Source organism: Opisthorchis viverrini (genome assembly GCF_000715545.1).
Source record: "Opisthorchis viverrini unplaced genomic scaffold opera_v5_61, whole genome shotgun sequence".
NCBI lineage: Eukaryota > Metazoa > Platyhelminthes > Trematoda > Opisthorchiida > Opisthorchiidae > Opisthorchis > Opisthorchis viverrini.
This window is the reverse complement of record NW_008751717.1, coordinates 1,375,189-1,389,813: the sequence shown is the minus strand read 5'-3', so window position 1 is coordinate 1,389,813 and position 14,625 is coordinate 1,375,189. Positions and strand designations below refer to the sequence as shown.

At 43.9% G+C, this 14,625-nt stretch overlaps 2 protein-coding genes across 2 annotated transcripts in view; one reads left to right on the top strand and one right to left on the bottom strand.

Annotated features, from left to right (window-relative positions):
* The window catches only part of T265_03982 (hypothetical protein), a gene marked incomplete at both ends in the record, with an annotated part of 63,402 nt that extends 55,172 nt beyond the window's left edge, over window positions 1-8,230 (top strand). Inside the window, one exon of the mRNA XM_009168589.1 lies at window positions 5,482-8,230. Coding sequence (XP_009166853.1) covers window positions 5,576-8,230 — 2,655 coding nt within the window. The remainder of the gene's footprint in view (window positions 1-5,481) is intronic.
* Window positions 8,231-11,519: 3,289 nt separating this feature from the next.
* T265_03981 (hypothetical protein) overlaps window positions 11,520-14,625 on the bottom strand; it is a gene marked incomplete at both ends in the record, with an annotated part of 7,156 nt that continues 4,050 nt past the window's right edge. Inside the window, 2 exons of the mRNA XM_009168588.1 lie at window positions 11,520-12,085; window positions 13,223-13,437. Coding sequence (XP_009166852.1) covers window positions 11,722-12,085; window positions 13,223-13,437 — 579 coding nt within the window. The remainder of the gene's footprint in view (window positions 12,086-13,222; window positions 13,438-14,625) is intronic.

Genomic DNA, 14,625 nt, shown 5'->3' with positions numbered 1-14,625 from the left:
AATATAACAGCCCAGTAGATGACTGAAGACCTGAGGAACATCGAGTTTCTGTGAGCAGCTTCAGCCGGCTTTATTGTCTTCATTTTATACTGTAACTTAAGTATGTCGCTGAGAACCGTGCTGTCTATGTATGCTATGCCGAGCCGAATCTGAACTAGCGGGTCTGACTGGTGTGGTAGGATAGCGCATTACCGATCAATTTCAAAAGTTCACTGGTATATCTGGGTCAATCGCATGGGAGTCTTTTACTGTAGGAACTCTTTTTGTAGGAAAAACCAGCTACCTACGTGGTTGCTTCATATCCTACTTCACAAGGAAGCCTTTGTTTCTGAGTTAATGGCTGACTACTACACTTGAGAGAAAATTACCATGAGTAAAGTAGTGCCACAAAATTGTCCGTTTGACGGAGTTACTTCCCTTAAAGGATGAAAACATTGAGTAAGCAGTGACACACCTTTTAATGTGATCGGCGGTGAACACTGTCAACAACGGCCGAACGGTACTTACGATAAACCCGACATAAACGTGAACAAATGGGGTGTAGCATTCAAATTCTTTTGAATTAGATTGACCAGATGGATGTAAGTTATGCAGTGCTTCACTCAGCATCCTAAGCTTCAACTANTAGGAGGATAAGAGGACCATTAACCTGGGAGTTATTGTTCAAAGTAACCGTCCTCAGTCTGTTTCTACGGTCTGACCCAAACTGGAATTCAAGCTAGCGCGCGACGTCTATTAGTCTGACCCACTCATAACAGACGCCCTCCAACAGACTTCGAATCTTCAATTTCGGTTTTCGCTTAACCTATTAAGGCATCTGTGAAGGACTATCAAAGATTTCCGTTCGCATTTTGTGTACTGATTTACTTGTAGTTGTTTCAGCTTCTGTGCTTGAAATCAAATATCAGAAACTGAGTGTTCAGTTTCACCCTATGGTGAACGAATATCGTTGACTCATCACACAGTTAATACCATTCCTCGCTTTCTAACCGTCTTCAAAACTCATCTGGATGAGCCAAACTTACTACACCTGTGGTTGATAATTCCTCACAGCGGTTATCCACCATACACGTAAATATTGGCCCAACCATATGGTTGAATACGAATATTCGCCACCTGCCATGCGCCATTTATACGTTACCAATATTTTCCGGACGATTCGGGGAATATATTTGACCGTCGTTCCATTTGGTGATTAGTTTTTCTAATGAAGAATATGTAAATCAGTCAGTGAGGAATAGACGAAGCCTCTTGGTCTATGCGGATTTTTGGTCTTGGGGCTGAAAGAATTTCCATAATAATCATAGTTCGCATGCGCACAACAAAGGCACTTATGACCATCGAGTAGTCTAGACTATTTGGCCAGCCCCTCTTTTAGTCGAACGACTAAAAGAGAATTTTGGACCATCGTCCGAAAATTTTGGCAGTTCAGGAAATCTGAATGGAATTCTTCGAGGCAAAACAAATGGATGGTCGTTCTCATCACGTGTAGACGTTATTTGACGGCAGACGTTTTAATTTTCAAAACGAAGCAGGCTCATCAATAGCAGACCTTTATCCCAACACCTACGTAGCGAAAAGTGACAGTCCTTTGTTTGAGGCAAACAAGTGATCAACTCTAAACCAATTGACTTACCTCTCTTATCTTAAGTGACAGTCCTTTGCTTGAAGCAAACAAGTGATCAACTGTAAACCAATTGACTGACCTCCTCTTATCTTACACGAATTATCCACATTCCAGAACACTTTTTGAAGAGACATCTGCATCACTTATTAGATGTAAATGTGTAGATTTCCGGCCACACACCGCCCTGACCTCGTTCTTGGACGTTCTCGGAATAACGGAAAAAGCGGTTTGTTTTATGTTTCTGTTTGCTTTATAACCAGAATGCAAACAGTGGGAAGCACGGAGATTGATACATAAAATCACACTATAACACAAAAAGCTAATATGGACTCAAATAAAGTTATTACCGTGTTTACACATACTCACAGTGAACAAAATCTCACCCAACCAGTGAATGACTATCAGTAACGTGACCTCAAACTAAGATACGTTTCCCATAGGAATTTCTCGGTCGTCAGGTGGCTCCTGAGTTGAAATTGGACTGTTCCGTGGTTGTTTACTTCCATAGTAATTGAATACGACTGGTCCACCGCCATTTGCAGAAAGCCCATCTATCCCCAGGAGAACGTTGCGCAAGGTCTCGCTCTTATTTATCGCCACCTCAATCAGCTGGCTCCTATTTGGTACGCTTATCGAGGGAGTAATAGATCTCCAGATAAATTTAAATACGTAACCGGTCCATTTCAAGCCCAGAAATCAAACCGATGGAAGTGTCATGCCTTCGAATATTTCTGGATGTATCACGTACTGATGCTGATGGCCACTGAGGCAAATTTGACTTCGCCGTTTGCACTCATATTTCCCTACGGGAAACTCTTCATCCAACCGCCGTTGTATTGGTCGACTGTTTTGCTCAAAGGAATATTGAGCTGACCTTCTTGAACAAAGTCTCAAAGATGGTGCGTGCTTTTAGCCCAAAGCAATACAAACGGCTTAAAATTTCGATACTCCATGTTTATTGGTGAAACCTGTTCAGGGTAGCCACCTTACCACGTAAATTAACCGATATCAGTAGTATAGAAAAACATGTTGGACGCCGGGTTTCACGAACAAAGTGGAAAGACGAAAGTGTGATGACGCATTTCACGGGTGAGAATTCAACCCATCTGTTAGCATCTGGGGTGAAGGAATATCAAAACCAAAGTGTCACCGCATAGAAAAAATGAATATCACTATCGGCGTTTTGAATTACCTTTAACTTTTAAGTTACTGAACGCATTGGAGTGTAATGAACCGTTTTTCGATCGGATGAGCTTTGAAAGAGAGGGAAAACCAAGCCTCCGTATCTTTATAGCTGAGGATGTCTGTGCGCGCATTTTCTTACATTTTCCGGAGAAAGCAAGGCACAACAGTGGTTCTAGCAGATAACGAAGTTATTTGACGGTTGCGCTTACCTGGTGAGCCCCAAGAAGGGTGAAACCGGTCGTTGGCTGTTGAACAGTTTACAGCAACCTTATGAGTAGTGTGCTTTATGAAATTACACGACGACTGCTTTGTAGTGAGAGTTTGTTTACTGGAATACTCACTTGAAAAATTGCCGCACTATTTCTTCCGTATGATTTGATGTAAAACATAGGCACGCCTCTTTCTAATGTACCAGTGTAAGACATTCTCAAACTGATATAATGAGTATAAGTCTGTTTCACATTCTAGTTCCATAACAATCAGAATTTAGGCACTGTGCCAATAAAACCCTATTGAAGAGATCATTTGATAGGACCTACATTCTCATCAATAGGCGTTCAGGTAACCAGATCAAATCTAGCCACAACCGGAGCTCAGTCACTCATTTTTACATAATGATATTTTGATTAACACCATCAAGCCTGAGCAGTTAGATAAGTATGTTTTGAATATCAAGAATATTAAATCCACGTGAACTCGGATAAAGAGAAGTTCCACTATTTCTACGAATCGATATTCGTCGACCTGGTTGGTAATCCGCAAACAACACGAGTAGTTTGAACTTGCAAAACCGATTGCTATTCCATGGTTGTGGTTATCTTATCTGATTCTCTGCTGACTGCTTTGTTGTTTAGCCCAGTTCTTATGGATGACGCAAATACATAAACGCACACACACAAGAACAGGTTTTCTGGGGCAACAAGTTCTGCGCATTTTGGTCATAATGCAACGGTCGAACGTCATGCATTATCACGTCCAACGATACAACTCACTTTTTTATGTGGCATGTATCAGCTGTCTGAACTACTGGGCGTCAGCTGTGTTTGACTTTGTAGACGATTTCCATCAAAATTCAGAGCAACTGTTTGCTTTCACAACCGAAAAAAAAGCTTCCGAACCAATGACGAACACAGTTACTGGCGGAACTTTACCATTCCCCAATAGCAAGGTCTATTCTGGACTGGGAAGGCGATCACCGGTGATGTTCCTTCTATGCTGGACATTTTGGCATTTCCTAATTGACGGTTCCACAGCACACGATGTGAGAGGCAGTACGGCAGAACGTTCAAGTTTGATATTACCGTTGACTGCTTTGAACATCTTATGGAGCTTCTAATGCAAATCTAACTTGCTGGAATAAGCTTTTTTGTACGTTTGGATTTTCTCATAAACAAGCTTTGAACTAACGCCACTCAATATACTCAAGGTTATTTTGAATACAGATCCAATCGTATATGGAATTAATAGAGAGAGAAACTCTTTGTGGAACTTTATCTTTTCGTTTTTACTGTACGTAGTTGGGCCCGTAATCAGGATTCTTGTCACTTCTACAGACCCAAAAGTTATCAAAATTACCACCTAACATTTGTGCCCTGTCCCTCTTCTAACAATTTTCCACATCCTCCTCTCGATTAGTAACGAATGGTAGTGTTGCACGAAGTATTTAAAAACCAGATGACGTCTGAAAAGGAACGAGACTGTATGCTTAACAGCGCCTGTCGTCGATTCTTAATTTTCTACAAGTGGTCTCGTCGGATGGGCCGATTTTGTCTCTCTGCGATGTACTAATTGCCATCCTAATGTGATTCATGCATTTTAAGATAAGTATATTTCCACTTCATCCGTTTACGGCAAGTTCTCAGGTCATGCTTCCGAGTACTGAAGGATCTTAGAAAGACAAAGAATAGTACGATGATGTACATATCCGTGTCAGAAGTGTACATACCCGGACTGCTCTTCCCTCATACCATGCCTTTGTGCGACCACCCAAATGCAGCTGAAATATTCGCGCAGCTTTTGAACAGTCCTGCTATGCTCCTGGCGCACTTTATCTTGTGGCGTCTGGACTGTTCACACAATGGTGATTACGAATTTCACCACCACCTGCATCTGAACTACTTGAGTTTCATCTTTGAAGCTTGAAAACAATACCTGAGTCATTAAGCCTCCAAACAACGGTGTGAAGATATTGCACAAAACGAACAAGTGCATCCGGTCCACTTTGTATATCATTCAAAACCTTTGTCAAAACTAGAGGATCAGGGCTGTCTTTGATGGGAGGAAGTAGAGTTTGAACGAAACACTTGAGGTCGATTTGGCGTATTGAATCAGTGTGTTTCACAGATAGGGGAATTTTCGGAGTCTAGTAATCTAGATGTCTGTCAGCTTGTGGAAGGTTGAATTAGATTTAAGCCGCCGTTTCACAGATAGGGGAATTTTCGGAGTCTAATAATCTAGATGTCTGTCAGCTGGTTGAATTAGATTTGAGCCGCCGTTTTTTAGTAAGTCGATCCTTACCCACATCATCCCATCCATTAACCCACTTTTACGATTTTTACTTTGATTCACTCACTTAGAAGACAGCGCTCATTCGTAGGGGATAACCGCTCCACAATTCTTATATGCCTAATTCAAACTAAACAATTTCCATTTTCCGTTTTCTTATGCAGCCTCGGCTCGCACGGCAACGCTAAAAGTGTGCAAAGCTGCTGAAAGCCGCACCTGAAGCCCACGTTTTCCAGGGATTTCATTACTCATCATAGGATGGCGTCGATTCTTTCCGTTCTGTTGACAGTAACAACGATAGTATTTGGTCACAGTCGAGTTACTGTGTCAGCGTGCATGCAGCTAACCGAAAATGAAAGACCAGTTCTATTCTGTCAGTCATCGGTGCCACAGCTACCTTTGGATAGTCAACAGATACCTCCAGATCTGGCAAAAGTTCGTATCCTGGGAATCAGTCAGTCCGGAACACCACACAACGGGCACTTAACTGCATTTAACCTAACCGGCCTCGAAACACTGACATATCTTGAAATCAGCAATTTTAACCTCGTACAGATCCATCCAGACACGTTCAAAGCCATGCGACAACTTCGAGTATTGGATCTGTCCCGAAATCGAATTACAATGATACAACCCGGTGCATTCAGTGGTCTTCATTTGAACCTGCTCGCACTGACAGACAATTCTGGTTTGGTTCTTGGTCGAGGTGCTTTTCGCGGTTCCGAGGTGAATAACTTGGCGGCGAGAAATTGTAAGTTACAAGATGTGGATTATGAGACCATCGCCGAGGCAAAACCAAAGCAGCTCGGGCTTTCGCACAACCAGATAACCTGGTTGGATCCGCGATTTGAGAGACTGATTAGGCCATGGACCTCATCGACAGAATCATCCCCTGTTAACTTAGACGACTGGGGTTCCATTGACCTGACAGACAACCCATTAAGTTGTAACTGTCAACTGTTCTGGCTATCGAGGCTACTCGAGGAACAACTATATGCCCACCAACACGAAACAACAAACAAGATAGATAACCGTGCGAAAGTCAAACCTGACCCCATAACCACCACAATTGAACGTCCATCTACATCAGGTACGAAGCGAATGTACCAACTCAACCTGACCTGTGGCAGTCCACCAGAGTTGCTCGGGAAACCACTGCCCCAGAGCTGGAGGCTTTATTGTCCGAATCCGAAGATTGTGGGAATAGATATTAGCTTGTTGACAAACCAAGCGGATCATGCCCAACTCACGTGCATTGGGCAGGGACAACCAGCCCCTAGTCTAGCGTGGACGTACCGTATAAACGGACACAAGCTTCAAAAGACACTGGACGCCGTCACACAATATACACCGAACCAAAGTCCATCCCACTATCCTCACAGCGAGCACCGTATGTACGGTACAGCCGAAACCCCTAACCCCACCAGACTATTTGAAAGAAGCATTGCACTGAACGTCAGCCTGAAAGAACCAGTAGCAAAGAATTTCACATGTACAGTTTGGAACGATGACAGCCCACGAACACGTAGCCCCGGTCATGTATTCGACGCCATTGATCGCCTCGGTTCCAACGGCATGCAGGTACCAAGTCAAGACATCGGTGAAGTGATGTCCAATCTTAGAGTGCATGAAGTGGTTGTGCGTATCCACGGACCGTCGAAATTCTCTCCCATTACCGTCATCGACCCCTATACCGTGCAAGATACCTCAGTGGCAGCCACAGTACATAATCGATCGACTAGTGAGCTCATACCTGTGGCAGCTGAATCAACACTTGGTGTTAGCACTACAGCGGGGGCTTACGAGTACCTGTTCACTGAACGATTTTCTTTACTCCAGTTGTTAGGCGCTGTATTTGGCACTTTCATTGTCACGCTAGCTTTGCTTTACTCTGTCACACACTTTCTACATTGCTTCTGTCAGTTCCCTCAGTTTCCGGTAAAGGACTTTCATAGGAGTTCGCAAGACAGTAAGACAAAGAAAGGCTGGTTCAATCTGTCGACTAACAAAGAAGCAGTTACACTACTAAATTCTGGACACTCACATACCGTAGCTGAACGTTCCATCCTACATGACACTAATTTTAGTAAGACGCTGAACTGTGATTCAGCTTTTTCACTCTTGACTTCAGGAACCAACGGCCTCAGCACAACACCCGGGCCATCCACTATACCCGTACGAAGACATCCCATACCACAAGCGCTTTTGTTGACCAATGTTCCAGCTCCACCGGTGGATCGTAATTCCGTGACACCACCCCCGAATCCGGCGTACTGGCCAATGCCCGAATACACATATAGCGGGACAGGTAGTCACGAATATGACGTACCACGACCACTTGAACCACTAGTGGGTAACGCCTCTCTGCTCAGACCCACAGTGCCAAACGGTGCTACAGCCTTCCAAGGGGCCGCTCAGTCTTTTCTCAGTCTATCGGTCCCTTCAACTGTGAATGGATCTGACAGTATAGTAAAACACAATCCGGTTGTGATGCAGCCAACAGATACACTGTCCACTATGCACAACCCGTGGTTGCCAAATATCCATCCAGGATCTGCACTCAATTCGATTTTCTCTTGGGGGCAAGCAGGAGGAACTGGTACAGTGGGGTTACAGGCAGTTCAAGAAAGGCAACTACCGAGCGTTAGCTACACTCAGTATCCCTCCTCACAGTCCATTGTATACACCGGAGATTATCCTACTTACTTGCAAACCAGACCCTACCCACATCATCAGCAGCAAATACAACCACTACTAGAAATGATGACCAACTCACACCGTTTCTCTGGAGTTGCCGGAAGATCTGTAGATCACGGAACTTCACGGAATTTCGCGCAAACACAAGAAACCTTCCCAACGAGTGAGAGTCATACTGCAGAGACAAACTCATCCAGAACAGGTTCAACTTCTTAGCTGAATGCAGGACTGAAGACCCATAATTCTTCACCCGAAAACTGCAAGATTCAAGATTGGGGTCATTATTGTACAATCATGCTTTTATATAACTGTTGATTTGTATCCACAACAGTGAGACTGCAGGGTAGATATACATTCGATCGATTCTCCCCTCGTTAAACTCATGCATGCGCACGTTCGTCTGGCTACGCGGAGTTTTATCTCTAGAAATGCACTGACCTGTTCCAGGAATGGTGATTCTTCCAACACCCGTAACAGATCGTGTACAACCGGCTATGGAATCCAACATCTTTCCAGCACTTACCCAGTCTTTCTAGGATTTCAGCCGTTTGTGCTGAAATACATACCAGCTTGCCTACTGATTGCTTTTCAGTAGACAAATAATTTCGGCGATTTGTCGCCCTGCTCACTGCCCAGTAAGTGTATCCACCTCTACCATGCTCACTAATTTGATGGCAATCTTTACAAGCCAGTTACATTGCATTTGAGATATTATACGGGTGTTTTGCCTCGGAATCCGTAAAGAATGTTATACAGATATTCTGTTGTTGTGATTTCGGTTAATAATTGGATAGTTAGGTTTGAAAACAAGAAGTGTCAACATAACAAATTAAATAGGTGATGCCTATGTTTGGATGAGCATCCAACAGAAGCAGGAGCAATATAAAATACCAGGACATAGACAGCGGACATGGACAAAAAAGCACCATATCAACAATTCCGATCCTTAGATGATCCTAACAAGTTTCCAGGCAGTGGGTCACGCGTAGCCGAAATCGTCGAACACAGCTACAGAGAATTTCATGGAATCTCTTCTTAGTTAATTGTACTCCGGTGCAATCATGTATGTAAAGAGGTTACCGTTTGGTAAGATCATCGGCTACGGAGTAAATCGATCTGCACTTTACAGAGGAACAGCAATTAATGTCCATAATCCTCCCAAAAGATCCTCCTTGAGTGGGCCGAGTGTTGTTCTCCGTGCCTTCTTCAGAATTGCGCAAACCGCATGACATGGCAGAAGGGAGTGAAGGAGATCACGAAGAGTTTATGCTGTTTATGTTGTGCGCCTTCCAGGATGGGGTCCCCATGACACCACCTGTGCTTGACTGCTTGAAATAGATCAGCACTAGGTCCTCTTCATCACTCACTCTCTCTTCCTTTCACTATAGGGTTTTAAATATCATAAGACGAACCTCATGGTTGTACGGCAGTGAAGCACCAGTGTGAACCTCGACGTTGCTTTGATGATGATGATGATGATGGACCGAGCCATTCTGCGGTTGCGAGTGCTACATTTGCAAGCCCTGAACCTGCCGCCGCACCAGTAGCCGGGCCTGCATTGTCTGCTGTGTGGTCATACCACCCAGTCGGATCACAAGGCCTGAAAAAACACAGGCTAGCAATCGACCATCGGCTTTGGATGAAAAGTTCCGAGTTGGATAACAGACCAGCTGCATATTTACGCTGGGGCATGGTGGCCTCGCGCCACAACAACAGCGCCAGTGTTCAAATTACCGTCTAATCGTATCCGTTTCCCGTGACAACGCAGATTCCCCGTCTCCACTACGCATCGTAGGGGTTTAAGTGATACAAAGGTGGTGACTCACATTGTCCTGTTCATAACTTCAGTACATTACCTAGTTCAAACAATTTTACTTCTTTGTAAGGTGCTGGATATGCTGACTCGAATGACCTTCGAATTTTTCCCCAAGGAATGTTTCAGATGAGACGTAGTCAAATTGCATTGCTACGATTGCAGTGGAATTGACTTTGTTCTGTTCGTTCGTTCGTTCAAAGACACACTGATCTGATGAGAGTAGGCACGCTGATTAGGTCGCCTCACTTATAAATGGTGCCAAAATAAACCAAATCCGACCAATTTTCCACCGACATTCAGATAAGCAAGACACTGAGATAACCCATTTATCAGTAAACGCGTCGAAACCGACAGAAGACCATCAACAGAAGCGACATCAGCACCTGTGAAGCATCCGAAACTGGGGCTGGCTTGGAAGTAACAAAAACAAGGCGATTGTTGTAGACGTAGGCGGATCTGATAGCACTCCAATACCTAGGATTATCCTGACGAGACTACAAAATCAAACCGATCTTAACAAGAATCTATCGCGGGTGCGCATTAGTTCAATTCGCTCGTGTTTCTAAGGCACAGGTGTGGTAGGTGTTGCAATGGGTGAATATCGATAGTGTACTAGAGTAGGGATATAAACGTTATAAAGACGCTTCTCGCTCGGAGCTAGCCCGGTCCATCCTTCATGGGCTCAACACGGTCCTCAAGGAATGGCCTGAACATCCCCAGGCTCCACAGTTCGGATGAAAAGTAGGCAGCTAGTGTTACTGATTGAAGCTAGCACTTCTTACCCCTGAGAATTTCCAGAGTTTGAGTGAACCATGCGGTGTGACTGTATTCCCAGCGTTCACTCTATAACACGTGGGAGTCGTTGGGAAAGTATACATACGTTATGGCATTAGTACTAGGTAAAATATTTGAATTAACAAGGACGCTTGTGTCACCGCTCTACAAAATGTAACTGATCTCAGTATGAATATACCAGTGACAGTTCAAAGAAGGATAAGCCAATCCAGCGCCCACTTAATGATGCTGATACTCCATAGGGCTGGTTCATACGAGCCCACTGCTCGCTCGGAACAAGAGGATGCTCATGTGAACTTTGAGCCTCTACCATTGTCACCAATTTTCGAGCTACCTACTTCACGTTACTTTACACGTTACCAAGGTGGGTTACGTAAGTGTGAGTACACGACAAACACAATGAGGGGGACCAGCTCCGAAAGGTGGGTTACGTAAGTGTGAGTACACGAAAACACAATGATGGGGACAAGCTCCGAGAGGCTGGATAGTAATCTCTTCAAAAGGGACTCATCCAGATACAGACTGGTCCTCCTTGACAATCAAGAGAAATGTTCCCGGAAAGCACAAGAAGTGACAAGTCCTCGAAAAAAGCAGCGAAATGCCCCCCACTGCCTGTGGTGGTCTCCGTTCCAAGGGATTAGTCTTGTCGGCTCCTTCTGAGAATGACCTCTCTTTGGTGTGACTACCAACTGGACTTTAGGTTTACGTAAGAGTCGGTTGTGGTAAGGAGTGGCCTTACTTGGTACGGGCCTCTTCCGGGGACAATGACTAGTGCCCCGATGATTGGGGAGGTTAGCACCAAATCCTGATGCGGTCAATCACCGATTAATATAGCAGGGAAAACAAGTCAAGTGTCATATCAAGAAGAAATGGAATGATGAAAAACCACGTGGTCAAAAACATGGTCATAGTAATGTGAGTAAACATAACTTCTGCAACAGGCGCAGAAACGATGGACAATCACAGATTCGAAAGACAGTGGAGACGACATTAGTTAGGGAGGCCTGTAGACAATGCATCACCTAAATAAAAGCGAGCAGATAGATATTCATGCGTCTAGTGCAGTCATCAATCGACGTTGGCAAAGACAGTATTATCACAATACAACCAGTAAAATAAGGATGACAAACAGAGTGACGGAAAGACAACCGATAGCCCACCATTGTCTTCGACTAGTGCTCAAATGCAACAGGCGCGCGGTGCGCTTCGTGACCGCATCTAGTTTTGTTTCTGTATGGGTCATTTCATTGGAAAAGTCATCCAACAGGGCAACCTGATCTTCGAGCTCGTCCCCTATTCGACGAGACATGCCCTTCAAAGTGGAAATGCTCGCTCCGATCTGATCGATTCTTTCATCCTGTTGACGTAGTAAATGTTTCTGTTCTGTGAGAGGGTCACTAGGAACAGGAAATGCGATTGGTCGGGTGTCCGTTGTCCGGAGAGGTTGACTGACAGGGTCTCTGAAAAAAGTGAAATTCAGCACATAACGGTTGTTACAGACCAACGCGCAACAGTCAGGTATCGGGTGCTCATTTTGAAACAAATAACCTAATACTGCAGTGGGCGTGTTGTTCAGCGTAAATTAATAAAATGGTCCACAAGAATGGACCAATGACGGCAGTGCCAGTACACAACCCGGGAAATTCCTGATCAAGAAATCCCAACATGATACCAATCTTCGCTCATTGGTGTCTGCAGAGATCGCTCTGAGCTTGCAGTATCATCAGTTTTACCAGTGAGACATCACCGCAGGTGGAGAAATGTGAACTACAGATCTAAGGTGTGGAACCTAAACACACCTTGTGAAATCAGCTCCTGAGATACAGTGGCCGAACGCCTATATGAACAGCCTGTTTTATCGCTCGCTGTGAATATCGCACGTTGCACGGAATTTTCAGAAGTCACATTCAGGTTTTCTTCACGGAACCGCTACTTTTCGGCCAAATGAACACATTGTGCTCGTCAACATTACGCTATCTATTTGCCTCGCAAGTTTGTCCCAGAGAACTGTTTTTCGTGCAGCCATGGTGATCTCATGGTAACAACAACTACTGAGGCATTCCGAGTTTTTCATAGAAAATAAAACATAAAATAAAAATAAAATAAGTAAACAAAATAAGTAAAATGAAATATAAAATAAAAATAAAATAAATAAATAAAATAAGTAAAATAAAATAAATACAAGAGCACTGGAAAGATTGGTTCCAAGATTGAAGTATTGGAACCACATCTACAACCCTGTAGGTCCAGGTCTCTCCCACTCAGGTGTTCACTAAAATTAAAGAAAGGCAAGTAAGTCATGGGTTACCAAAAAACTATCAGGTGAGCGCCCCACAGGGTGATGTAACATATCCTGAATCACACTCGTTTGTGGGCCCCCCAGAAGAACAGCACAGAAACGATTGTCAACCGATATCCAGCCTTCATCAATCAGTCAACGCCGACACCCTTAGTGATTCCCAGAAACCTATTTGCTGCAGTTTTCTTATGAGGAATTTTTTATACCGAACTACAATCTATTCACTGCCGTTCGAAACGAGGGTAACGATTGTGTCCAATCATACTCCAAAAGTGTAAAAAATCAATCGAAAACTCACCTATTTGGACCTGAGCCGTTAGTTAATGGCCGGGCAATTGTAACTTTAAACGAAATAGAAGAACCATTGGCTTCGCGTTTTCCAGCATCTTGTAACTGAGATTTAACGGAGTTAACTATGTCACGAGTTTCGCGCAAAAATTGACGTCTTGCAGCAACATCCTTTTCAGATAGCTGGAAACGCGATGGATTGCCTTCCACTATGCTCACAGTTTCCTGCAGATGCAAAAGAGGAAGTTAGCGCACTGACCGAAAGAAACGGGGCTGAAAATCATCTAGGATAGTGCGGAAAAATGGATCCGTGTTTAAAGAACGTGATTTCCAAAAAGCCACGTCCTGAGTACAAGTTTCGGATCCCACACTGCATTAGTTCTACATATAAATGCGGCAGATTACGTAGTGCTGAGAAAGTAGGATCCTCATCCGACTAACTTTTTTCTAACACAACGAGTATTTAATACGGAGCTTACCACGCCAATATATGTTAACAAGCTGACAAGCAGTGCCTTAGCTACAAGCTGCAGTTCCCTCTTAAAACTGATTATTCGCTGAAGGCAATGCGTTGCACTAGTCCGGTGGTTTCGTGGAAGATGACCGCACTATAAAGAAAATACGGGTAGAGTTGTTTCTTCCATGTTGGAAATAACCAGTAACGGGCAACCCACGAATCCTCAATGAAGTAGTCACCACAAAGAGGAAATTCGGGATCCATATCATAACAGATGGGGTTCTTATGCTGGTGAATCCATAATGAAGAAATGGTGGTCGATTTGCGAACGAAGATAAAAGAATTCCTAATGGTTCCAGGTGGAAAGGGTTGACTATAAGCCTGATTGTCCAGTTGAGTCATGGATAACTTATCCATATTGTGCACAACGTCCAGCAATAAATGATACAGCACCACTATCCTCAGTTGAATAGATCCGGATTCCGGCGTTTACTGGCTCTTCAGAAGACGGCACAACGTCCAGCAATAAATGATACAGCATCACCATCCTATTCCGGTGTTTACTGGCTCTTCAGAAGACCTGCATTAATTTGTTAGGTTTTCTCAGACTCAGGAAATTATCGACTAAGAAAGTTTGACCGAAGATCACATCAAAGGCTGCGAAACTTTAAGAAAAGAAGAGCACGAACACCCACAGAAAAATTTTAAATCCTCCCACATCCGTTGAACTCATTCGGATGTTGGCCGTTACCTATTGAATTTCTAACGTGAGGACATGGGCAGCGTAGATCGTATTGATGTTCGTGAATATGTTCGACATGTCGGGCAATTCGGTTGGGCCCTCATAATACAACAACGATGTCACCTCGGTATGCAACAGTATGTAACACAATCTCACAAGCAACAATGGCTCTAACTGAAATATCTAGTCTTCTGCGTCAAAACATGAACTTGCT